The sequence below is a fragment of the Malurus melanocephalus genome, unplaced genomic scaffold, assembly GCF_030028575.1.
Source record: "Malurus melanocephalus ecotype Western Australia unplaced genomic scaffold, MMel_1.1 scaffold_567, whole genome shotgun sequence".
Classification (NCBI taxonomy): Eukaryota; Metazoa; Chordata; class Aves; order Passeriformes; family Maluridae; genus Malurus; species Malurus melanocephalus.
The window spans coordinates 215,048-238,010 of record NW_026623799.1 but is presented as its reverse complement, the minus strand read 5'-3'; the positions used below and the strand labels follow the sequence as shown (position 1 = coordinate 238,010).

General features: G+C 54.8%; 1 protein-coding gene across 8 annotated transcripts; it reads left to right on the top strand.

Moving 5' to 3' along the window:
* The first annotated feature begins 4,411 nt into the window (after positions 1-4,411).
* On the top strand, positions 4,412-20,857 carry TPM3 (tropomyosin 3). Of its 8 annotated transcripts, XM_057382430.1 has the most exons (10): positions 4,412-4,623; positions 8,104-8,237; positions 9,064-9,181; positions 9,414-9,484; positions 10,853-10,928; positions 11,403-11,465; positions 11,614-11,683; positions 13,434-13,512; positions 15,307-15,370; positions 19,044-19,344. In XM_057382430.1, exons 1-10 carry the CDS (start codon positions 4,492-4,494, stop codon positions 19,119-19,121), a joined length of 885 nt encoding a protein of 294 aa, XP_057238413.1. In that variant the 5' UTR covers positions 4,412-4,491; the 3' UTR covers positions 19,122-19,344. The 8 variants fall into 8 exon arrangements, with proteins under 8 accessions (XP_057238413.1, XP_057238409.1, XP_057238412.1 ...); XM_057382426.1 differs by lacking the exons at positions 10,853-10,928; positions 19,044-19,344 and adding an exon at positions 10,280-10,355 and having other exon boundaries at positions 14,165-17,619; XM_057382427.1 differs by lacking the exons at positions 15,307-15,370; positions 19,044-19,344 and adding an exon at positions 19,707-19,772 and having other exon boundaries at positions 4,413-4,623.
* The last annotated feature ends 2,106 nt before the right edge of the window (positions 20,858-22,963 follow it).

Genomic DNA, 22,963 nt, shown 5'->3' with positions numbered 1-22,963 from the left:
TGTCGCTGGCCACGTCCCCCCGCTGGGTGCAGCCGAGCGCGGTTATAAATGGCAGCCGGGCGACCCCCGAGCCAGAGCGCAGCCGAGTCCCCTGAGCCAGCCCAGGTAAGTGAAACGGTGATGGATGTGGGGTCCCCTTGGCCCTGGGTGGGCAGCGCTGCCGCCATGGTGTGCCACGCCATGCCAGTGCCATATCGTGCCAGGAAACCGTGCCTGCACTGCCCTGCTCTGGCTTCATCCCCACCACAGGACGCCTCCTGCTCCAGCACTGCATCCCGAGCAGCTCAGTCCCAGCACAGTTGCCCAGCAGGCTCCAGGCACTGAGGTGAGGCCAGGCGCTGCCTCTGCAGTGCCTCGGGGGTTATGCCTGGGTACCACCCCCACCCCAGCTCTCAGCTTTTCCTTCTCTTTCTCTTGCAGGCAGCTAAGCTCCGGGTCCTCCCACCTCCGTCAGCCCCTGTCTCTGTCTGATATGTTTGATATTAGGTTGTTTTATTGGAAAACCAACTAAATATCAAACATATTCTTACAGCGCCAGGGACGCCCAGCACCGACTTGGCCAGATGCTGCCTGTGCCCTGCCCCAGGCAGGGGGGGCCTTCTGCACCCTGTCCTGCACCTCCTGCTGCAATAAAACCTGTCTGCCTATCTCCATGGGRCTGGAGAGGGGGAGCCCAGAGCCATCCCGGGGGTTGGCGGAGGTTTGGGATGGCAGCGGGGTCAGCGCTTGCCACCTGTCCCCCCGCTCACGCCAGGGATGATGACAATACAAAGGCCCGTGGCCCTGTGCCCACCACTGCCTCTGCTGCCCTGGCGTGGGGGGTTATTTATGGAGGTGCAGCCACTGCTCAGGACCCTCGGTGGGCACTGTTGYCCCAGTGCCCTGCCCAGGATGCCAGGAGCTACCATCAGGTCTCTCTCCCGTGGGTTCCCTGGGTGCTGACCCCTTTATTCCTCAGCGTCTGTCCCTGGGTGGGAGCAGTGGGTCTCTTCCATGGGAGACCCTAACCTGACTTATGGGGCTGRTAGGACCTCTGGGCCAGCACGAGGAGGCTGCAAATCCCCCAGCTGTGGATGAAGTACTACCAGTTGCGCTGAGAATTCCTCCCCACACCTGGGGAATCTGCTCCTCCAGCTGCCAACAGCATCCTCTACCTCAACACCAAGCACCAGCATGGCTTTAGCTGGACTCAGGGCTCAGTGGGCTCCTGGTGGGGATCAGCAGGCTCCTGGGGGTGCTGGGCACAGTTTCCCTTGCTGCTCCCTGCAGAGCCAAACACTCTTGGCCAAACCTCTGCTCCCAAAATAGTGCCAGGCTAATCTCGCCCTTTTCCATGCTGCYCCCCAGGCAAGGCTAAATGTCAGCCCAGGGCCACCAAGATATCCTAAGCCCCCAGTGGAAGGCAAATGGSGGGTGGAGGTGGACTTGGTGCCAGYGCTGCACGGACTGAGTTTCAACATCCCGAGGAAGCGCTCGTGGCACCAGCCAGGGTGTCCCATTGCATGGGGGGAGGGGATAGCTGGGACAATGCAGGACCCCTTCTCACAGACCTGCTGCTGCTTTTTATAACAACCCAGCTGTCCTTGGGAGCCCAAATAAGGCTGTGCCCACCCGGACCCCCCGGGGTGCACAATGGGTCCCGAGCACAGACTTTTTGGGAAGGTGGGGAGGCGGGTCAGCCCAAGAAAGGCAAAGCCCCTGTTCGGGGCAGAGCTGATAAATGGTCAGTGGGGCACAGGCAACACAGCTGCCCTGCCCACCCATTGTCTGCCCTGCATCCCGCTGCCCACCRCTGCGTGTGTCTCAGCAAGGATGGAGGCCATCAAGAAGAAGATGCAGATGCTGAAACTGGACAAGGAGAATGCCCTGGACCGGGCGGAGCAGGCAGAGGCTGAGCAGAAGCAGGCAGAGGAGCGGAGCAAGCAGGTAGGGCAGGCAGCCACGGCCCTCWGCTCAGAGGTGCTGGGGGGAGGCTTCTGCCCGTGCTGGGTCACGCTGAGCCCGCACCCAACACAGATCTGCTTGGGGTATCACAGTGAGACAGCTGCCACCATCCCACAGCTCAAGGGCACCCCAAGGGCTGTCCAGGGCTCTGTCCCTGCGAGCTGGTGGGATGTGGGAAAAGGACAGACACTGTGGGGCACAGCTGGTCCCAAGGATGGGGCAGGAGGGATGCTGTGGGAACAGAGTTGAGCCTGGGATGGGGCAGGCAGGGCTCTCTTGGAATGCAGRGGGCCAGAGTGGTATCCACAGTGGTGACACCACTGTCCTTGCAGCTGGAGGATGAGCTTGCTGCCATGCAGAAGAAGCTAAAGGGGACAGAGGACGAACTGGACAAATACTCTGAGGCCCTGAAAGATGCCCAGGAGAAGCTGGAGCTGGCAGAGAAGAAGGCGGCGGACGTACGTATGGGGTGCAGGGTGGAAGCTGAGCACTGCCCTCCCCTCATTTGTCCTTTTGGTGGGACTTCAGCCCTTCCCTATGCCTTGGGGACACAGGAAGGTCCCTCTCTGGCTTAGTGTGCTCCTGATAAAGCTGTGTAGGTTTCTAGGAGCAGAGAATGGCCCTGGGAAGGATGTATTTGGAGGGCAGAGCCGGGCAGCAAGCAGCCCCTCAAGWGCAGGACGTGGGGTTCCCGTGTCCCCAGGAAGCTCTGAGTCACGGCTGGGGGTGGGGGAACCGAGTTCCGAGAAGGAGAAGGAGGAGGAGGGAGCCCTCATCCCCCTGCGGGTGGAGGCGCACGGGCAGCAGCGTGAGCATTGCACAGCCCGGCTATTGTTGTCCGCTGTCTCCAGGAAAACAATGGTGCGAGCGGTGCAGGGTTTCACCCACTGGCCGCTCTCCTGTCATCACAAGGCATGAGGCCCCGCTCATCACCTGCCGGGACCTGGCAGGCAGTCCTTGTGGGGCCAGAAATGTCTCAGGGTCCRGTGTCGGGGCAGTGCAGCCCAGTTCTGTCACAGAGGAGGCAGGAGCTGTCCTCTCCCACTGGACCCGTGGGGAAATGCCCTCACTGGAAGCTCTGGAGCCCTGGGACTTTTGTCACCCTACAAATGTGACACTCTCACTGGGAGCTCTCGAGCCCTGGGACTTTTGTCACCCTACAAATGTGACACTCTCACTGGGAGCTTTGGAGCCCTGGGACTTTTGTCACCCTACAAATGTGACACTTTCACTGGGAGCTTTGGAGCCCTGGGACATTTGTCACCCTACAGCTTTGCTTGCAGGTCCCTGTTGCCAGCCCTGCACTGGAATCAGCTTGTGTAGAGTGCACCATGGCAGAGCTCTAGGAGCCCTTTCCCTCCCTCACAGCCTTCTTGCCTCCCTCTGCTCCTTGTTGGCATTTTCCCCGCTGTCTGTCACCAGAACCCCATTTGGATCCCTCTCTGTGCACCCGGAGCCCCTTTTCCTGACTAACCCTCCCCACTCACAAGGGTGGCCCTTGAGGGTCTCCCAGTTCCCCCCTGGCTCTGGGAAGTGGAAGGATTTTGCACCCTGGAGCGTTGAAAGAGCAGAGCTGCCTCCCAGGTGCTTCCAGCCCAACACAACCCTTTTCATTCCCACCCCATCCCTGGAAACGGGCCGTGCCATATGTGCCACCACAGGCAAACACTCCTGCAATGTCTGSCACCTGCCCTGGCAGCCTGGAGCCTTTCCCTTCTATCCAAGTGCTTGAAGCATCGGCTTGGTGGGGAATGAGAGCAGTAACAGGGCTCAGTGATGTGTTTATTGAGCTCTTGCGGGGCTCCATCACCCTTCCGACACTGACGAGCTCTGAGGAACGCTGATCTCCGCAGCGTTACCTGCCCTGCCACGGGAAGGTTTTTGCGCCTCGGCTCAGCCTGTCGCACCACCGGCATTGGGCACATGGAAGCGGAGCGGGAKCCTGGCCACCACAGCCCCGTCCCTGCGCCGAAGGAGGGAGCGGGATGAGCAGCGGGGCTGTGGGATGCTGGCCCCGGTAGGGCCTGGGGGTTCTCCGGGGGTGGCAATGCCCGAACCCACGGCCGGGCCGTGCCTAAATGCAGCCGGCGGAGCTGAGAGGTCACGGAGCGGGGTGGGTGTGGGGCCAAGCCGGGACCACCGGGTGCCCGGTCCCGGTAACGTATGGGGCCGCTCGCAGTGTCCCCCCGCTCGCCTGGGGCCGGTCCCGGTGCCTCCACGCCCATATGGGGCGGGTGCCGGTGTACCCAGGTGTCCGTGAGGCAGACCCCGGTGTTCCCCTCCGTCCAGCTGCCGGTGCCACGTTCCCGTGTGTCCCCCTCCCTGTGCCGGTGTTCCCGCTGGAGCCGGTGCCGGTGTTCCCGCTGGAGCTGGTGCCGGTGTTCCCGCTGGATTCGGTGCCGGTGTCCCCGCCACGCCCCGGGGGATACATCTCCTCATCTCCCCGGTAACGCGGGCGCGGAGCGGAAGTGACGTCACTTCCGGCCGGCCGTTCCGGGCGCGGTCCCGGTGTCTGGGGGTGGCGGGGTTGGAGCGGAGGCACCGAGCATGGCCGGGGCCACCACCATCGAGGCGGTCAAGCGCAAGATCCAGGTGCTGCAGCAGCAGGCGGACGATGCGGAGGAGCGGGCGGAGCGGCTGCAGCGGGAGGTGGAGGCCGAGCGCCGCAACCGCGAGCAGGTACCGGCGGGGCCGCCGCGCTGCGGCAGAGCCCGGGGCCGGGGCTCGTTCCGAGTGCTGGCGAGAGCTCGGGGTGTCCGCTGGGATGGGGCTGGGAGCGGCTGGGACAGCTCGCTCTGTGTGTGTGGYCCTCTCTGGATCCCCGGGACGCGCCCGTGGTGCCGAGCAGGCAGCGAGGCCGCGGGGATGGGCCGGTCATTGTTCCGCCGTTCCCGGTGTCCCGGGACTGACAGCGSCCGGGGTGGACCCTGCCGGGGGAGGGGGAGGCCCCGGCCATCTTGTGCATCCCCGAGCCCGGAGCTGCGCGGGTAAGATGGAAGGAATGAGCGGGCTCCCTCGGGATGTGGCCAGCGCAGGAGCCCTCCCGAACTCCACATCCTGCCCGAGTCCCGGCCAGCGGGGCTCTGCGCTGCCGTGACACCGGGAACCGCGGGGAAAGGCAGGGCCACATCACACCGGGAACCGCGGGGAAAGGCAGGGTCACATCACACCGGGAACCGCCTGGAAAGGGGACACATCCTGCCCGAATCCCGGCCAGCGGGGCTCTGCTCTGCCCCTGACACCGGGAACCGCGGGGAAAGGCAGGGTCACATCCTGCCCGAGTCCCGGCCAGCGGGGCTCTGCTCTGCCGTGACACCGGGAACCGCGGGGAAAGGGGACACATCCTGCCCGAGTCCCGGCCAGCGGGGCTCTGAGCTCCCCTGACACCGGGAACCGCGGGGAAAGGCAGGGCTCGGGCTGGGCTTGTCTGGAAGGCAGGAAGGAAGGAGCAACGATGGCAGCATCTAAGCTCGCTCGCATTCACCGCAGGGCTGTCAACACCGGAAAGATTGGGGACAAGGATGAAGTGACACGAGCGAGACCTCGTGGTGGCCCGGCTCCCTTGGGTCTGGGATACAGGCGGCGTTTTGGGGACAGGCGTGGGGTGACACGGGGCAGGTCCTGGCTCGAATCTGAGCGTGGCTCTCGTGGAATTTGCAGTGCTTTTGCTGCGTTGGAAGCGTGAAACTGAGCCCTTCCCCCTCAGTGCCCGAATCCGTGTCGGTGACAAGGCTGTGGCATTGCTGGGGGATAGATCGGGTGCTGCTGCCCAGGTCCATGGCAGAAGCTTTTGCCACTCCCAGGCCTCAGCTGGGCTCTTTTTTTCGCAGCCACATAAGGAATTCTCCTTGCAATAGCAGCATTGTCACGGGTACAGGCGTGTTTCTCCCAGCTCCCTGCACCTCCTCCAGGGGAGAGAACCGGTGCTCCCAGTATGGCTCCCAGGGCTTTTCTGGGTCCTGGGGAGTCCTYTTGAATCTCTTGGAGAAGCAATGGTGAGTCCTGAAGGCCTGAATAAGCTTTTTGTTTGGCCTGGGTGCTCCCTGTTTCAGATCTTTCTTCCTGAAAGAAGCATGCAATAACAGGAATGTGCCACTTGWAGCAGGGGTGTCTGGAAGAATCACCTGGAAGTGCCACCCCTTGCTCTGGGAAAGCCTGACAGTTTCATCTGAATCCAGGGAGCAGCAGCAGAACAGGAGGTGTAAGGGCTCTTCTGCAGCAGGGGGAGAGGCACTTCCTCAAAATTAAGGGTGGTTTCTGCGTGGGTTGAGCACTGCCTGCAGGAAGTCAGGGCTAAGTGATACAGTTCAGAGGGTCAGGAAGTGGAGGCTAACTGCACTGGTGTGTCTCCATCCCCTGGGAGATGGAAAGAGGAGGTCCTCCACCTCAACATTTGGTTGCCCCTTTAACAGGGAAAAGATGTGTGTCAGGAGGTCTCCTCCCCAGTTCTGTTTACGGTATTGTTGTGTTCCTCTTCAGGCAGACCACTTCCCCTCTCAGGAGGGCGGGTGTTGACTGTGGGCACCAAAGGGGTGTGGACTTTTCCAGTGAGGAGCTGGGTGTATGTGCATTGTCTTGGAACCTGCCAGGGGGTGGATGCCTCAGTGGCAGCTGAGAGAAGAGCTTGGACAGCCCCTCTGTCCAAGAAACAGGATGTGACCAGTGTTGGGCCCCACTCTAACTAACACTGGTGCCTTTCGTCACTCTCTGCTCCTCCCTCCCAAGGCACGGTGAGGGGCACTGTGGCCATGTAGGCTGCTTTGTTATGTGCAGCTGGGATTTTTCATGTCTGTCTGGCATTTGCCTGGGCCCTGGCAGAAGACCTTTGCAGAATATCACAGTGCTGCCCTGGAATAGCTGCACTCCTGCCTACCTTTGTAGTCCTGTTGGGGAGCAGAATTCTGGGCTCCCCTGGGGGCTGTGATGGGGTGTCAGTGTTTCTGAAGCATYTGGGCTTCCCTGGGCTTTGGCAGGAGTGGATGTGGCTATAAGCAGGGGCCTCATGGACAATCAGGTATCCCAAAAAGATTACAGCAAGTCTGTAGTTGACTGTTTAGTCTGGGTCTGATCCGGGAGAGGAGTCCCACTGAAGTGATTTTCATGCTTGGCCTTGAGGTGCTTTGTTTTCAGCAATACTGAAGGGCAGTTCCTGCCCTCTGTATCTGCCCTGGCTGCATTCTGCCTCAGTGCTGGAGCAAGCCACAAGGTGATGGCAGTCTGTATTGCCTTACTGAGCACAACCAGGCTCTGCCACATGGGTGAGGAACTGAGACAAAGCTGCAGGGTCTGTGTTCCCCACYATCTCTGTTGCCAGCACAGCACCATAGGGGCTGGCTTGTACCTTGTGGCCTCTTTGAAGGCTGACCAGGACACAGATTGCAGTGGTTGAGGAATGGGATGGCCTCTGATCTATGCTGGTTCCTTAAAGCCTCAGTCACATTTGGGTCACATTTGGGTCACATTTCTGGCAAATGTCTGCATGCTGTCAGTAGTTTCACCAGCTCCCAATGTGTTTGACTGAGCCAAGGTAGCTGTTGCTGGGGAACAGCCTCCTCAACCTGGCCTTTGCTCCTTCTCTGGATTTTCAGTTAGTCTCTGGGAGAAAGGAAGGAAGCCTCAAGCACTACAGGCTCTCTGCTGGGGCTGTGGGCACTGAGCACAAGGCTCTGGGTTGGGCAGTACCTGTGGCCAGCCCAGCCTGGCAGCACCCAATGCAGCTTGGCACATCCCTGAACCTGTTAATCCTTCTCACGTTGCTGGTGAGAGGGTTTGCCTGAAGCAATGCTTGTGTCCAGATCACACGAGTAAACTGACTCTGTGCTAAGTGGCAGCTGTCACCACGCTCTGGTGTGGTGGATAAACAGGGCCGTGATGGATGGCCTGGCAGGATCCCAGCAGCTGCAGAGGCATCCCTTGGTGTGAGTAATCTCCTTAGTGTTTATGGCTTAAACTGTCAGAGCAGCACAGGCTGACAGCGAGAAGCCTGCAGGAGAGCTGCTGTGTGGACAAAATGTGCAGGAAGAGTTGCAGAACTAAACGTGCTGCATGTCTTTGGGAGAGTGGCTAAAGCACCATGGCTTTGCTTTGTGCTCCCATGTTCAGCTGCCCTTCCTGAGCTGCTGAACTGCACAGGCTGAGTGTCCCCTCTGCTCCCTCCAGGCTGAGGCAGAAGTGGCATCTTTGAATCGCCGTATCCAGCTGGTGGAGGAGGAGTTGGACCGAGCTCAGGAGCGCCTYGCCACAGCTCTGCAGAAGTTAGAAGAGGCAGAAAAGGCGGCGGATGAGAGTGAAAGGTGAGCAAGGGGCTCCTGCTCACACTCTGTSAAACTTTGAGGGCCTGGTGCCATCAACTTTTTGAGCTTCCCGGAGTGGGGGAGGAGATTCCACATCAAGGCTGGAGGTGGGAGTTGGTGCCTACTTAGGCAGAGCAGCTMAAACAATGCTGATGAGTGTCTTGGAACCTGAGGCTGCTGATGGCCTTGAGTATCCTGGAATCTGAGGCTAGGAGCAAGGAAGTGCTGTGTGCCACCATGCATCCCCATCTCCAGAGGAGGAGAAAGAAATGAGTTCATTGCCTTGTGAAGATGCCTGCTGGTGGGGCAGCATCTCTTCTGTCTGCCTCTGCCAGCATCCTCTCTAACTGGCCGATGGCCCCTGACCTGGCCTGTGATTCAGAGGGGAGTGGTCCACTTCCATCTGGCTGATGTGCTTCCTTATGCACACACTGAACAGCCAGACCTGAGCTGGTGGCCTGCCACAGAGATAGACTTGGCTCTTCCTGCATTCCAGATGGGGAAGTGCTTGACTTGGCTGTGCTGAGTCCCTGAGACAGCCAGGCATGTTATTCTCAGCATCACTGCGTTTCCCTTGGATGGGRAGCCCAGTGCTGGAGAAATATTCCWAGRAACAGTTAATTCCAAGCAATTGWGGTCGCTGTATTCACATCAGCCCAGCAGCCTCAGCCTTCCTGTGCCACTTTGTGCATTCATAGGAGTTACGGCTTATCTGGAAGGATTGTGCTTCCAGGGCAGTGCTGTTAATRCTCTGAAACTCATTGCACTGCTGGCTTGTCCAACATTGTTTTACACATCTCCTCTCCCTGTGCTTTCTTTTGGGCAGAGGCATGAAAGTCATTGAAAACAGAGCTCTGAAGGATGAGGAGAAGATGGAACTGCAGGAGATCCAGCTCAAGGAAGCGAAGCACATTGCAGAGGAGGCGGACAGGAAATATGAGGAGGTGAGACCCTTGAGTGCTCCAGTACTGCTAGAGGAGAGTTGATTCCTCCTCCTGCTTTCAGCAAACCTAGGGCAGAGCCTGGCTCTCAGCAGAGCTACATCAGTGCTCTGCTTGGCCAAAAGCCTCTGGCAGCTGCAGTGGCTCCTCCAGGCATTCATTCCCTTCACTACTGCACATAGCCTACAARTGCAAAATCATCCTCCTTCCTCTTGACTCTGATTCTCCTGTGCAGGTTGCTCGGAAGCTGGTGATCATAGAAGGAGATTTGGAGCGTACTGAAGAGAGAGCTGAGCTCGCAGAGTCGTGAGTAGTCTGCTCGCATGTCCCTGGCACGTCTGCCTCTGCATGGGAACTAACACTGCATTGCCAACCTTGTTACACAAGGCCTGAAGCAGAGGGTGGGTTTAGGTCCTTGAAGGAAAGGGATGAAAGCACTCCCCTCCTCGAAACAGGATTAGCTCCACATGGAATCTGTGATGTGATTTGCCTTGGGCAGAGGTGCTCTGCCCCTTTGCATGGAGGCACTCTGRGTCACAGAGGCTGGAGAGCCTTCCTCTCCTTAGCATTCACCAGCACTGCTTTGTGTGTGCTGTCACAAGATTGTTCACTTTACTGCAGAGCACAGTGCTTGTCCTGAAGTGGCAGAGGCCTCCTGGGCCAGGGGCTGAAGCAGMATTTGGGGTGGCTGAGGGCAGAGCTGTGGCTGAGGCTGGTCTCTGGGCCTCTCCAGGTATTTGCAGTAACCACTACAACCACTACAGGCTTCTGCACTGCTGAGCAGGAATCAGGGCTTCCTCTGCTCAGAGCAGAGGCACAAATCCTGGTGTTCAGCCTTCTTTCATATGTCCATATGCTCTAGCTGATCCTTGAGGAGCTGGTCAGGGCCTTTCCATGCTTTGGGCCTTGTCTAACTCAGTTGGTGTGTACACAGCAGCAGCAGCAGCAGCACTGTGCTTCCTGCCCAGATGTGCATGTTGTGACCATGACTTTTTTGTGTTTCCCTCCATCCCCTTTTTCGCTCTGTGGTGGTGTGGTTTTGGTGCTCCTTTTGACCTTGCCCCCACTTGGCTTGTGCCATTGTGTGACCGTCACTAACAGTCATTGCCGGGAGCTGCAGGAGCAGATCAGAGTGATGGACCAGAACTTGAAGTGTCTGTCTGTTGCCGAAGAAAAGGTACTAACCCTTCCCTTCTTGAACCATTAAACCAAGAATTCATGTGGTCTCCTCGCCATGCTCCTCCCCTCAGCTTAATTGCGTCTCTCTCTCTCTCCTGGAACATTCTGTCTTCTGTGCCCATAAATATCCCTGTTTGAGTGGTGGTGGCTGTCCTTCTGTCTGTCAGAACAGCTTCCCTCTGTACAGCACACTAAACATAAAGCTTTTTCTTGGAGACTCCAGGTCTGGCAGAAGCCTGTGTCCACATCTCACTGCTCAGCTCTGTGCCCCGTGCATGTGCTGGCAGAAAACTTCAAACGTGAGCTCGGAGGCAAAAAGGGAACTTGCTTTCTGCATAAGTGCCTCAAAGCAGTGTCCTGTCCAGTCTGATCTCAGACAGTCTCCTAAAGAACTTCCTGGTCTTCCCTGCATGTGGATTCACTTCTTGTCTCCTGTCTTTCCCTCCCACTTCTTCTTTTTCCTTTTTTCCCTGCTTTCCTTACAAAATCCCACAGTAAATGTTCCGAGCTGGAGGAGGAGCTGAAGAATGTCACCAACAATCTCAAGTCTCTTGAGGCTCAGGCTGAGAAGGTAGGGCTGCCTGTCCCAGGGCCAGAAACATTGCTGTTGTGCTAGGAGGGTGTGTAAACAGCGGAGCACCCACTGGGATGGAAATTATTCAACTGCAGTCTTAAGCAAGACAGGAGAGCTGTGCTTGCTCTGCTGGGAGGGCTAATGTATGTCATTGGAGGGCTGTGGAAGCTGTGGTGTGGGAAGCCTGGCTGCCCTTCCTTGCCTTGGGGCAGATTCAATCAGCCAGGTTATTTAAGCTGCTAAAATGTTAAGATGAGAATTTTTCTGCACTCAAGTTTGTGTTCCATGCATGKTGTGGGACTTGTCGCCTGACCCAGTCCTGTTGGACACGGGTAAGGATGAACAACTCCCACTTGGAAGGTTTTGTGGGCATGTGTGCTGCATTGAGGAGTTTATGTCTCCCTCTGTAGCTGTGGGCTCTCTGGAAYGGGAGGTATCAGGGGCTGCTGACTGCTGACTCCTTTTCCACAGTACTCTCAAAAAGAGGATAAATATGAAGAAGAGATCAAGATTCTGACTGATAAACTCAAAGAGGTGAGTGACCATGTGAGGATGGCTCAGCTGGGTGAGCTGGCCTCAGTTTGTCTGGGAAGGGATGTGGAGGGTGGGAGACTCCATGTYCTCAGGCTGATGCCCTTTGGTGTAGAGCAAGTGCACTAACTGGCTTATTTCTGTCTGGCAGGCAGAGACCCGTGCTGAATTTGCTGAACGCTCYGTAGCCAAGCTGGAGAAGACCATTGATGATCTGGAAGGTACATTCTGGGGMTAGGAAACCAAGGAATATGTGTTGAGGAGTGAGAAGCTAAGGAAGGCTGTCTCYCAGGTAGCTGGAGAGTGGAGAGGCTGCTGTGCTCCTCAGTACTGGGAGCATAATCCAATTTGGCCTCCAGGGTGAGGCTTGGCCTCCTGCCCTGTGTATCTACTCTGAAAACAGTTCCCCACCTGTGCTGTGGCAGGTCTCAAGCTCTTGATCCAGACACCTTGCTGTATCTAGACAGCTGGTGTATTTTGGTAGTGATGTCCTCAGGAATGTAACTAGATCCCTGTGCTTGCTCCAGCTTAATCCGATTAATCTAGGAGTGGCATAGGAAGGAAACACCTGCACTTATAGGAATTGGTCACAATAACATCCTTGCATGCAGAATATCATGCACATGTGGGCTACTGCAAGCAGTGTCTTGCAAGTCAACCAAGGCATCAGTGAGTCTTGAAACACCTCCCCACCACATGAAGACTCAGAGTCCCCAGTGTGAGTCCTGAATCAAGGTTAAATCCCCAGCAGTTCAATCYACAAGGTGGCCAGCCTGTGCTGAGGGTGGGTTCCTTTCCTCCTCCCATTCCTTCACACTGTTCTTCAGGAACAATCCTGAGGCCAGCCATAGCAGAACCTTGCCCCAAGCCACAGAAGAAGAARGTTCCAGCTGCCTCCCTTAAATCTGGGACTCCAGCCAGATTCTTCTGTGATTGCTGTGGCTGAAGTGGTGGTGCTGGAAAACCAAAACCCTTACAGGCCTCCTACCTGGACCACAAGGGTGGCGTTGTGGTCTTTTAGTGCCAGGTCTTGGAGATAGAAAGCACCATCCTACARTCTGGAGTCACTCTGGAGGTTTGTTATCTAGAAATAGCAACGGTGTCAGCTGAGCTGTTCCAGAATTGCAGCCAAGCAGCAATCTGAGCCACCTTATGATCCAGGACAAGCTTTTATTTGGAACTGCAAAAACTCCTCCAAATCCCTGCATGCTCCCCTTGAAACTTGTTGATTGAGAGTTGGCTCTGGTCTCCAGCCTTGCTGCTGAAGTGACCTAGTTTATGACAACTGACAAAGTTCCCAGGGCTCTGCAAGGCTGTTAACAGCATGCCCATGCAGCCTGGGCAGCCAGAGCTGGAGCAGCCTGTGCCAGCTCTGCAGGGCTCAGGGATGGATCAGCACAGCTCCTTGGAGGTGGAGAGCTGTCTGTCTGCTTCATTATCTGATGGAGAACACCGGTGTGGCTGGTACACTCCTCCACCTCACTGCATCCTGCAGGATGGCAATTTCCTCTGATGCCCAGCTCTATCACATGACTGACTTCTCCCAAGCCAGTCTTTGCATTGAGACCCAGGTGAGAACAAAGCACCTCAATTATCAGTGCTCTCCTTAGGTGTAGCAAGCTTCTCCCTAAGTGGATGGTGTTGCCCTTGCTGCTGCTCTTGTCACTGGTTCCTGCTGACCTAGCTGGACAGCCTGTTTTTACAAGCTGATGTGGTTTGAGCACTTGGCTCTGCTGGCCTTGGAGCAGGATTGTAATCCTGGGAGGCACTTGGGGGTCAGTCAGTCCTCAGGCTGCTGGAACCCTCCTGTTCATTGTTGGGGATGGACACGGAGTCGTGATGGCTCCACATCTAACTTAATTTTCTTCTGTTCCTGAATCCCATCCTGCTTTTCCTGCCCCCGAGTGTTGGAAGAACTCCTTTGCCTTCCCTCATTGTTTCCCTTTTGTTCTCCTCCTAAACCTCTTCTAGATGAGCTCTATGCCCAGAAACTGAAGTACAAAGCAATTAGTGAGGAACTGGACCACGCCCTGAATGACATGACTTCCATGTAAATATGAGCTGGCTGGCGTTCACCTCTCGCTTCAGCAGGCTGGACRGCCAGTGCTTGCTTGGTTTGCTGTGGTTTCTGTAGTTGGAGAATTGACAGCTCTGTGCTGTCTAGGTTACTTCTACAGATCTGCCCAAGGTGYCCCAGCATGCTGTCCTCTAACTCTAGGTCCTCGTGATCTGCATGTGTAACCAAGAGCTGTGCTGACCTGAAAGGGTTCCGACTTAAATTYGAGTGCAATTCCCATTCCCACTGGAAAAAGCTTTCTCAGGAAATGTGGCTTTGTCATGTGCTGGAGTCACTGGGCCATGGTCTCRGGATTCCTTTTGGAAGAGGCTGTGGACAGTGCTCAGGTGGATTCCTTAGGAACTGCCACAACAGGCTTGAGATGGGCTGGATCATGAACTGATCTGTGGAAGTAGCTGAACTTGTGTGTTTCTGCAACTTCACTCCTCAGCTTTGTGTTCAGATCTGCAGTGGGTGCTGCTAACAACTGCTCCGTCTGGTCCTTGCACTAACCCAGGAGAGGCCAGGTCCTCACCCTACAGAGAAGAGCCTTAACATGAGTGTYCCAAGGGTCCCTAAGCACAGTTTGCTATGCACAAACACTGAAGCTTCTCTTAAAATTAGTGTCTCCTTCTGTCTCACACAGATGAGTCTTGCGATTCCAAACTCCACTTTGGATTTTTCTCTCTGGTGGCTTATTCTGCATCTGCACCCTGCATTCACGCTCTCGTCATCTCACTCTGAATTCCAGTACCTTTTTCCAGTTCCTGTGCACAGGGCATCCCTGGAAACGGGTTCTGTAAAGACACTGAAGCTTGACAGCAGCAGCAGTCCCCCAGTTCTGCTGCACTTGCTCCCAAACAAAGCTGCCTCTGTGTGACCTGATGTGCCAGACACGGCCTGCTCTGAGGGGCTGCCCTTTCCGTGTCGGGGGAGCTGGGAGGATGTTGTTCTCATCTGCATATCTTGTGTGGAGCCATAAAGCTCCTTTTGTATTTCTCTTGCCTCTTGCTCGAGCATGATGTCGCCTTTTTTAAGGAAAACAGTTCTTGTATAAATGGCTGGTGCTTTTGAGAAATGGGTTTCTAGCGACCACTAGAACTGTTTCAGCATTGCCTTCAGACCCATATCTCCCTCGGTGGAGTGCAGACCTCACTAGCACGCTGGATTTTTCTTTGGGGTGTGTTACTGGCTCCCAGAGTGATGGCAGCTCTGCAGACAGGGCCTGTGGGGTCAAACAGGAGGCTGGGGGTTGCAGCCCTGGAACTATGCCTGACTGAAGACACTCCTCATTCCTGCCTGCTCTGGAGTGTTCACCAGCACCCGTTGCCAAGCRCTGGCTTGCATTGGGAGGTCACAAAGCTTATAGTCTCTAGTCAGGGTGTGGAAGCCAATAAATGTTGTGTGAGCTCTGGCTGGTCTCCACTGGGGCAGAACTGGTTGGGTGCGAGGTGCTGCCTGTGCYGGGGGGAGGGACGTATGGCATTTTGCTTCAGGAATGAGAAGACACTGCAGCAGGGCTGTGAGCATCTGAGCCAGGGAATCTGTGTTTTACAGAGCCCTCTCCACCCCATGCAGGGGCTGAGGGCTGCAGGATCATTCTGGGAGCGTGGCATGGAGCTTCCCACTGAGCACTGCCCCTGGCAAATGCCTGGTGTGTGTCACCGCTGCGTTGTTGCTAGTTGATGTGGTATGATAAACACTGGTCAGCCTCTCAAAATGGTATGTGCTGCCTCATGGTGGTTGGTCAAATAYCTTTTCCTTTCTGGATCGGTTCATCTGCCACAGTGCCCGAAGAGCCCTTCGCGAGCAGAGTTCTGATGAGATGGGACACTTCCCGTGGCTGGCTCAGGTTTGTGTCCTTCTSCTCTCCACATGACAGCACTGGCAGTCAGGATAATCCATGCAARCTCACCTGCCCCAGTCTGTCCCACTTCATCTTTGGTGGCAGGTCTGGGTGAGGAAGGARGGAGCATTCAAGGAATTCCAAAGTGTGGTCTGACTCTCTTGGGATGTGGGGCAGTAGCTGTGCCTTGTAAGSACAAAGCAAGAACCCAGAACTCCTAAGTAACCCAAGTGCAGCTGGAGTTGAGGATCTGGATCCTGTGGGAGGGACAGGAGGCTTCTGTTAATGTGGAGGTTTCCACTGTCAGCTCTTAAGACCAAGGGGACACCATCATTATCTGTCAGTATGTGTTAGGGACTGGGCCAGATTCTGCTCAGTGGTGCCCAGCAGTAGCACAGGCAACACATAGAAACTGATGCCCAAGAAATTCCACCTGAATATGAGAAAGAATTGCTTTCCCATGTTGGTAACTGAGCACTGAGCAGATTGCCCAGAGAGGCTGTGGAGTCTCCCTCACTGGAGATATTCCAGAACAATCTGGACACAGTCCTGTACCATTGTGCTCTGRGATGACCCTGCTTGAGCAGGAAGGTTGGAGCAGATAAGTGCCAGTGGTCCCTTTCACCCTCACTGCTGTGATTGTTGGTGGGTGGGAGGTGGCAGCCTGCCCTTGGGAAATGCCTCTCTCCTCACAGGGAGGTCTGGTTGCATTCTGGCTCGTGCTGTGGGGAGCTGGTGGCTCTGCTCTGCACAGTGGTGTTCCAAGGAATGTTATCTAARGCTGGGTTGTGGCAGGCCCTTTCCCCACTCATCCGGATGGAATCCACTCTGGGTGGTGGATGAGTGTGTGCGTGGGTGATGCAATGTCTGCCCTGGGAGGTTTTGGAGGCATCTGGTTTGTCTGGATTGCTGGGCTTGTGCAGGCTGGTTCCTGTGTGCTGTGCTGTGACTGGGGAGTGCTGCAAATACAGGTTAAATGACCAGGAGGGCCATGTCCTAGGACTCCTCAGGAGTGACAGGGACAATTTGGTGAGGCTGCCTGGGTGCTGGGCAGAGAAGGGAGCAGGCCAAACGTGGGCTAGCTATCTGCAGACCTGGGCAAGTTCCTGATGCAGCAGATGCTGTTCCTGAAGTCTGGGAGGCATCATGCTAAACACTCCAGTCTGCTGCCTTGTGTGGGTCAATCATCAGGCCCCTGTCCCAAAGCTCTGAGCTGTTGGACCAACTGAGTCCTACTGAGCACAGTTCACTCTCATCCTCTCATCCTGGAGACCCAGGACCAGCCTGGATCACTTGGGGATGGAGACAGGAATTGGGGCTGTTCAGAGCCAGCGTGGAGCTGGAGTCCCTCACAGTGACAGTAGCTGTTGTGCAAGGCACAGGCCAGGATGGTGTGTACCCACAACTTCCCTCAGCTTCCAGGTTGTGGTAGGACAGAAATCATTGGCTTTTCTGGCCGTGCCTTGGTCCCTTGGTGGCTCTAAAGAAGGAACAGTCAATCAGCATTACTGCCCTCTCCTGTGGAGCGAGGTGCAGTTAGAGCAGGTCCTGAGGACTGAGAGAAGCTGAGGGTGAAGATGAAGTTGAGCTTCTCCCTCTGTGTTCAGGTGTCACATTGGAGGCACTGAGCTGAGACTCGGGAAGGTGACATGCTTTGGCTGCTCCATGTAAACCACTCAGCTGTCTGGAGTTTTACCCAGCCAGGTCTTGTTCCAGAGCAAAATATTCCCAGGTTGAAAGCAATGARGAATGGTGTAGCTCCCCTTCAGAGGGTCCCCGAGATTCCTAGGACCTTGTAGTACAAGGATTAGAGGAGAAGCCCAAGACCCAAGCCCAAGGCTGTGTTCCAGGCTCACTCCTCTGGCAGAGGCAGCACACTATGGGTCACTGCAGGTGGTGCTGGGCAGTTCTGCCAGGCTGGGAGATGATGTGTAAGGATTTTYCACTGCCTGGAATTCCCTAAATGCAGGAATTGGAGCTGTCAGGCTGTCAGAGAAAACTCTGCCCATGCAAATGAGCAGAAAGAGATGCTGAGTGGATTATCTGTAGTGGCTGGTTGTGGCTGACAGGCTGTGTGTCAGGACATTGGCCACCCTGCCTTAGAGGTGACATGCTGGAAAGGGACCACTTGGTTCTCCCTTTGCATGGAGCTGCTGATGAGCAAGAGTGCTTGGCATGAGCCTCAAGGATGTGTGTGGCTGCTGGACCCCTTGGGGCTGTAAGGTCAGGGACTGGAGAGGCAATGGCTGCAGAGAGAGTGGCAACTTGTGCTCTGCTCATGTAGTTRTTCTGTGCTCCAAAAGTCCCTTTGTCCTGTACCTGAAGCAGTTGCTGCCTTCAGTCCTGTCTGGGTTGTTAGTGTGGCATCAGACGTGTTCTCAGAGGAGAATCCTCCAGGCCAGGGATGAGATATTGTCATTCTCAGTTCTTCTGGTGTGCCTGTCCTGCTGTTYAAACCCTGTCAGTCCCAAGGCAGTGTGGTGTGGCTCCCTCTGGAAGCTGCTTCTGGTACAGCTGTGTCAGGATTTGTTTCTGCTTAAGGCACATCCCAGGTCTCTGTCCTYGCTGGGGTCCAGCCCAGCCCACCTGCAGGCTCCTCTTCTGGTGTCTCCTCTTCCTTTCTTTGCCTTTGCACATCTTTGGCAGCACTTTCACTTCTGCCCACACTCTGTGATCTTCCTGAGCTGAAGCACAAGTTAGAGAAAGAGAAACCTTTGAGAATAGCCCTGGCTGTCCTCAGAAGCACTTGTTATGGAGACAGCTTTTTTGATGTGCTCATCCTGGTGCTCTACTAACCTTCCCTTTCTCTCTTTTTCTCTCTTCCTCTTGTTTCCCTTATCCTGTCGCTGCTGCAGAGCGCCTGTACAGCCAGCTTGAGAAAAACCGCCTGCTCTCTAATGAGCTGAAGTTAACGCTGCATGATCTGTGTGACTGAGAAGGGGCCCACTAATCCCATTAAACGAGCTTATTGCGACCACCAGTGCTCTGGACCACAGTGAAATCTGATCATTAACACTGGCAGACTTGCCAATTTTATGCAATTGCTGCTTTTTAATGAGGCACTTGGCTTTATCCTGTAATTTATTTAAGCATTTTTTAATATATGAAGGTAACCTCTTATTCTTGGTGAAGTCACCCCCAGACTTGGCTGTTTTTTGAGCAGTCTTGTTTACTTTGTYCAGGGGGTCCTGCCTGGCTCCTCCATGGAACCAGAATGGGGTGAAGTTAGGATTATGTCTGCTTGAAGCTGCCTGTCAAGTGCTRCAACTTAATTTACTATTAGCTGAATGATTGTAGGATGTCCTGGTGCATGGAATGATGGCTTCTACCAATAAATGACTGACCTTGTGGTCTGTGAGACAYTGCACACCTGTAGTACATTCCTATCTAGGGGAGTCCTAACAGAAGGTTTTGGGGGAAGCAGTAATTTCTCAGGCCTCACCCCAGTGCAGCTGCAGAGCCCTGGAATGGGCTGGGAAAGCTCACTGACATCTTGACAGCAAGTGCCAAAATGCACAGCCYGAGGCTGTGTCCTGGCTGCCTGCAGGGAGTGTTTAAATGCTGCCACTGCTCATGCTCAGGGAAGGCTKTTCTCTCTCTCTGTGCTCAGTTTCTGGCCATGGGGAGGTTGGGAGTGGCTTTGGGRATCTGCTTGTACCTAAAGGACATTTTTCTCCAGCCTGTCAGTCCAGCGCCGCAGCGTGTGGATGTCTCCAGTGATATGGGTGGGCTCACCTTTGGAGTAAAGCCTACTTAGAGCAYTTAGCTGCTGATCTGCTCTCCTCCTGGCTTAAGGAACATGTGAGAATTGACTGCACAGCTGCCTGTAGTGCCGGGCAGGGTGCAGCTCCCTCACTCCTGCTCTCTGCTGTCACTGCCCCAGCCCCTGCCCTGCTGCCCTCCAGGCTGGTGATCTGCTCCCTGCTGCTGGCCTTGGTTGGCATCCCTGCCCTGTGCTGAGGGGAAGGGGGGCACAACCAGCTGTAGTTTTGGGGTGGGGGGGTGGTTTCCAAGCGTGTGTTGCTCTTTGGGTGCCTTGCTGGGCCACGTATGTCTGCTGTGGAAGCCCTGGGAAGAGCTGGCTGCAGTCAGAGGCACCCACATGTGAAACACTGCCCAGAGCTGTGGCTAAARGTGCACCCTGACCACGCTGAGCAGGAGCACCAGCAGTGGGARAGGCAGGAGCTACACCCAGGGGAACCTCAGAGCTTCCAGCTGCACCCAGCCAGGCACTCTGTTCTGAGGATTGCTGCGGGAGAGGGGCTGGCACAAGCTTTCTTTGGCAAAGGACTCCCAGTTGTTTGATGCTGCTTTGTAACTCTCAACTCTTGCTTCCTGCCAGATAAACTGAAATCCACCAAAGAGGAGCATCTCTGCACGCAAAGAATGCTGGACCAGACCCTGCTAGACCTGAACGAGATGTAATGGATCCCTGCCACTGCCTCTGCCACGTGTTGCCAGCCCAGCTGCTGCTGCCCTCTAACCCTGGSGGCCAGAGTTTACTTTCTGTTGCCAACTTGACCAAACACAAATCTCCTTTGCTCCAGGGTTAAAGGCCACCAGGTTGGGTAGAGCTTCAAACAGCATCATTAAGGGAAACAAACAATGCAATAATGTTTGGAGAGCATGTTTTGAGATGTACACATTTTGTAACTACCTTTTTTTGTAGCAACCATTATAAACATTCCAAATAACATGTGAGGCTGGTGAGCTACACTTCAAAGCTCTTGGCTTTAGAATTTGATATTAACCTTCTGTTAATCAGCTCTGGGCCACCCTGCTTTGGCAGGGCAGGAAATGGATGTGATGGTTCTGGCTGTGAGTCAGAGTAGCCAGGCTAAAGTTGAAGGCCTGTTGGGAAAATTTCCTTTCCAAGAGCTGTTTGCCAAAAGCGCAGTTCCGTTTTTCAGCTTTAAGGTAACTCTGTGCTGGGGAGGAACAACTTGGGTGAAAGGTGCCCCTTTTTTTTTGTTTTTTTTCTTTTTTTAAGCCAAGCCAGTCATCTGAACAATTGAACCAGTTCACAGGGGTTGTGTCCCTTTCCCTCCCGACCTGATGGGCTTAAAGAAGYCACTTCCCCTATAACCCATTGCTACCCTGGGGCTGACTTTGCCTTCACTAAGTGCTGATGCACCAAGCTTCACTGCTCATCACTTGGTTACACTTAACAGCTTAAGTACAACAGCCTTGTGTTTTTGGAGAAGTGTTTTTGCCTACCTGGAGAGAGGGAGCYGTGCCTTCTCTCCTGGCCAGGACTGCTCTTACTGTCTTAATTGGGTACAAGCCATCTTGCTGTGCATTGCTGATGTGTTGTGGTTGTGAGGCGTGAGTGTGGCACTGTCACACTTGTGGCGTGTAGCTTGTGGTTTTGAGCATGCTGCTTGGTTGTAGCAGTTTTTGGGGCCAATCTGGAGACAAAAACCCTATCCAGTGTTTTGATACTAAATTGAAAAATTGTGTTACTGTCTTTTGAAATAAAAACTGATCCCTCCACACTGCTGCTGGCTGCAGGGCTTTACTATGCGGGTTTGTGGGGGATGAGGGTGGGGATGAAGATGGGTACATGCCCATCTTGTGGGGGTGAGACCAGGCATAGGGTGAGTATTACTCCCCAGAGCTGGAGTGCTAAAGCAAGACTGGTGACAAGCTCCTCAGTCAGTTTGGAGATGACACTGAGTTGGGTGGAAGTGTTGATCTGGAAGGCAGGAGGGCTCTGCAGAGGGATCTGTACACGTTGGATCCATGGGCTGAGGCCAGTGGTGTGATGGTCAACAAGGCCAGGTGCCAGGTACAGGTGTGTTTGGGTCACCAAAACCCCCTGCAGGGCTCCAGGCTTGGTGGAAAAGTGGCCAGAGAGCTGGAAAACAAAGAATCTGAGGGTGCTGGTTGACACAGCTGGACATAAGGCAGTGTGTGCCCAGCTGGGCAACCAGCCATGGTGTGGCTGTAGGGCCAGGCCAGTGCCCATCCCTTGTGCTGGCACTGCTGAGGGACCTCAAACCCTCGGTCAGTTTTGGACTTCTCATGACAAGAAAGAGATCTYGRGGMTGGAGCGTGTCCAGAGAAGGGAACAGAGCTGGGGAAGGGTTTGGAACACCAGGAGTGGCTGAGGGAGCTGGGAGGGGCTCAGCCTGGAGAAAAGGAGGTTCTGGGGGSATYTTGTGGCTCTGCACAACTCCCTGACAGGAGGGGSCAGCTGGGAGGGGGTTGGGGTCTGCTCCCAGGGAACAGGGACAGAACAAGTAGAAACWGCCTCMWGTTGTGCCAGGGGAGGTTTAGATTGGATATTTGAGAAAATTTCTTGACAGGAAGGGTTGTCCAACCCTGGCACAGGCTGCCCCATCCAACCTGGCCTTGAACACTTGCAGGGATGGGGCAGCYACAGCTTCTCTGGGCACCCTGTGCCAGGGCATCACCASCCTCACWSKGAAAAATTCCTWCCCAATATCCCATCTAACCCTGCCTTTGGCAGTGGGAAGCCATTCCCCCTTGTCCTGTCAGTCCAGGCCCTTGTCCAAAGTCCCTCTCCAGATCTCTTGAAACCCCTTTAGGCACTGGAAAGCTGCATTTTCCTGAGCCAGGGAAGGTTTGGAGAGCARAAGGGACCATCTTGAATAAAACCCAAATCCTGAGCTCAGGGTCTTCTTGTGGGGGAATGGGCAAGGCTGTGCCTGCGAGGCAGGAAGCTCTCACCTGGTTGAGCAGCCTGGCAGGGTGAGAGACTGCTGCAAATCTGACAGCAAATGGGGCTGAGGGGTTGTTGTCCTGCCTGTGTTGGGCAGTGGGACACAGGGTTGTGCAGTCAGAGCAGAAGAGCTCTTACTGTTGAATGGTGTCAACCCCAAAACCTGGACTAGAGGGGGCATCAGGTTAAAAACAGTCAGCTGCTTTTRTAGAATTAGAACTTGCCTTCAAACATGATGACTTTGAACATTGCCATGGTGTTTTGGCACCTGGAGGGTGTTGTGTTCCTGCAGCAGTCCAGCAGCAGGATGGGCACAGTGTGATCTGTGTGCCTGGCACAGCTCCCTCCTCTCTTTGCTCAAGAGTCCCCCACCACACAGAATTCCAGCTGGATCTGATCTCTCCATCCTCTTTCCCAGGTATGACCAAACTGATTTGCAGTAAAAGACTGTAAAAGCAAACAGGACATTTTGGAGCCTGATTCCAACTTTCCCCGAATGCTTCAACTTCCCTGAGTAGTTACTTGAGTGCTCTGAGGACACCCATATTCTCTTTTGATAAAATGAAAATAGCAAGAGAGTTCCTACACAAAAACAAGGATATTCATGTGTGAGCCCCACTTCCTCTTCCCAATTTCACTGTGTTGTAGATGCTGGATTTTTAGATAAAGTAAGTAAATTATAAGCTCAATTATAAATCCTTTGTTTCCTTTTTCTTCAGGAATATACTTTTCCTTTGTAACTGCATCCATCCCATTGGCAGYGGGCAGCTCAATCTTAAGGCAGAAGCAGCCTGCATCTTTTCAAAGACAGTGATTTGAAGACTCAAGTAGGCATTTCTCCACTTGATGGGCTTCTCTCTAAATCACACCAGTTAACTCCACTGCAGACTAACAGAAGTGGATCCCAGAGCTTG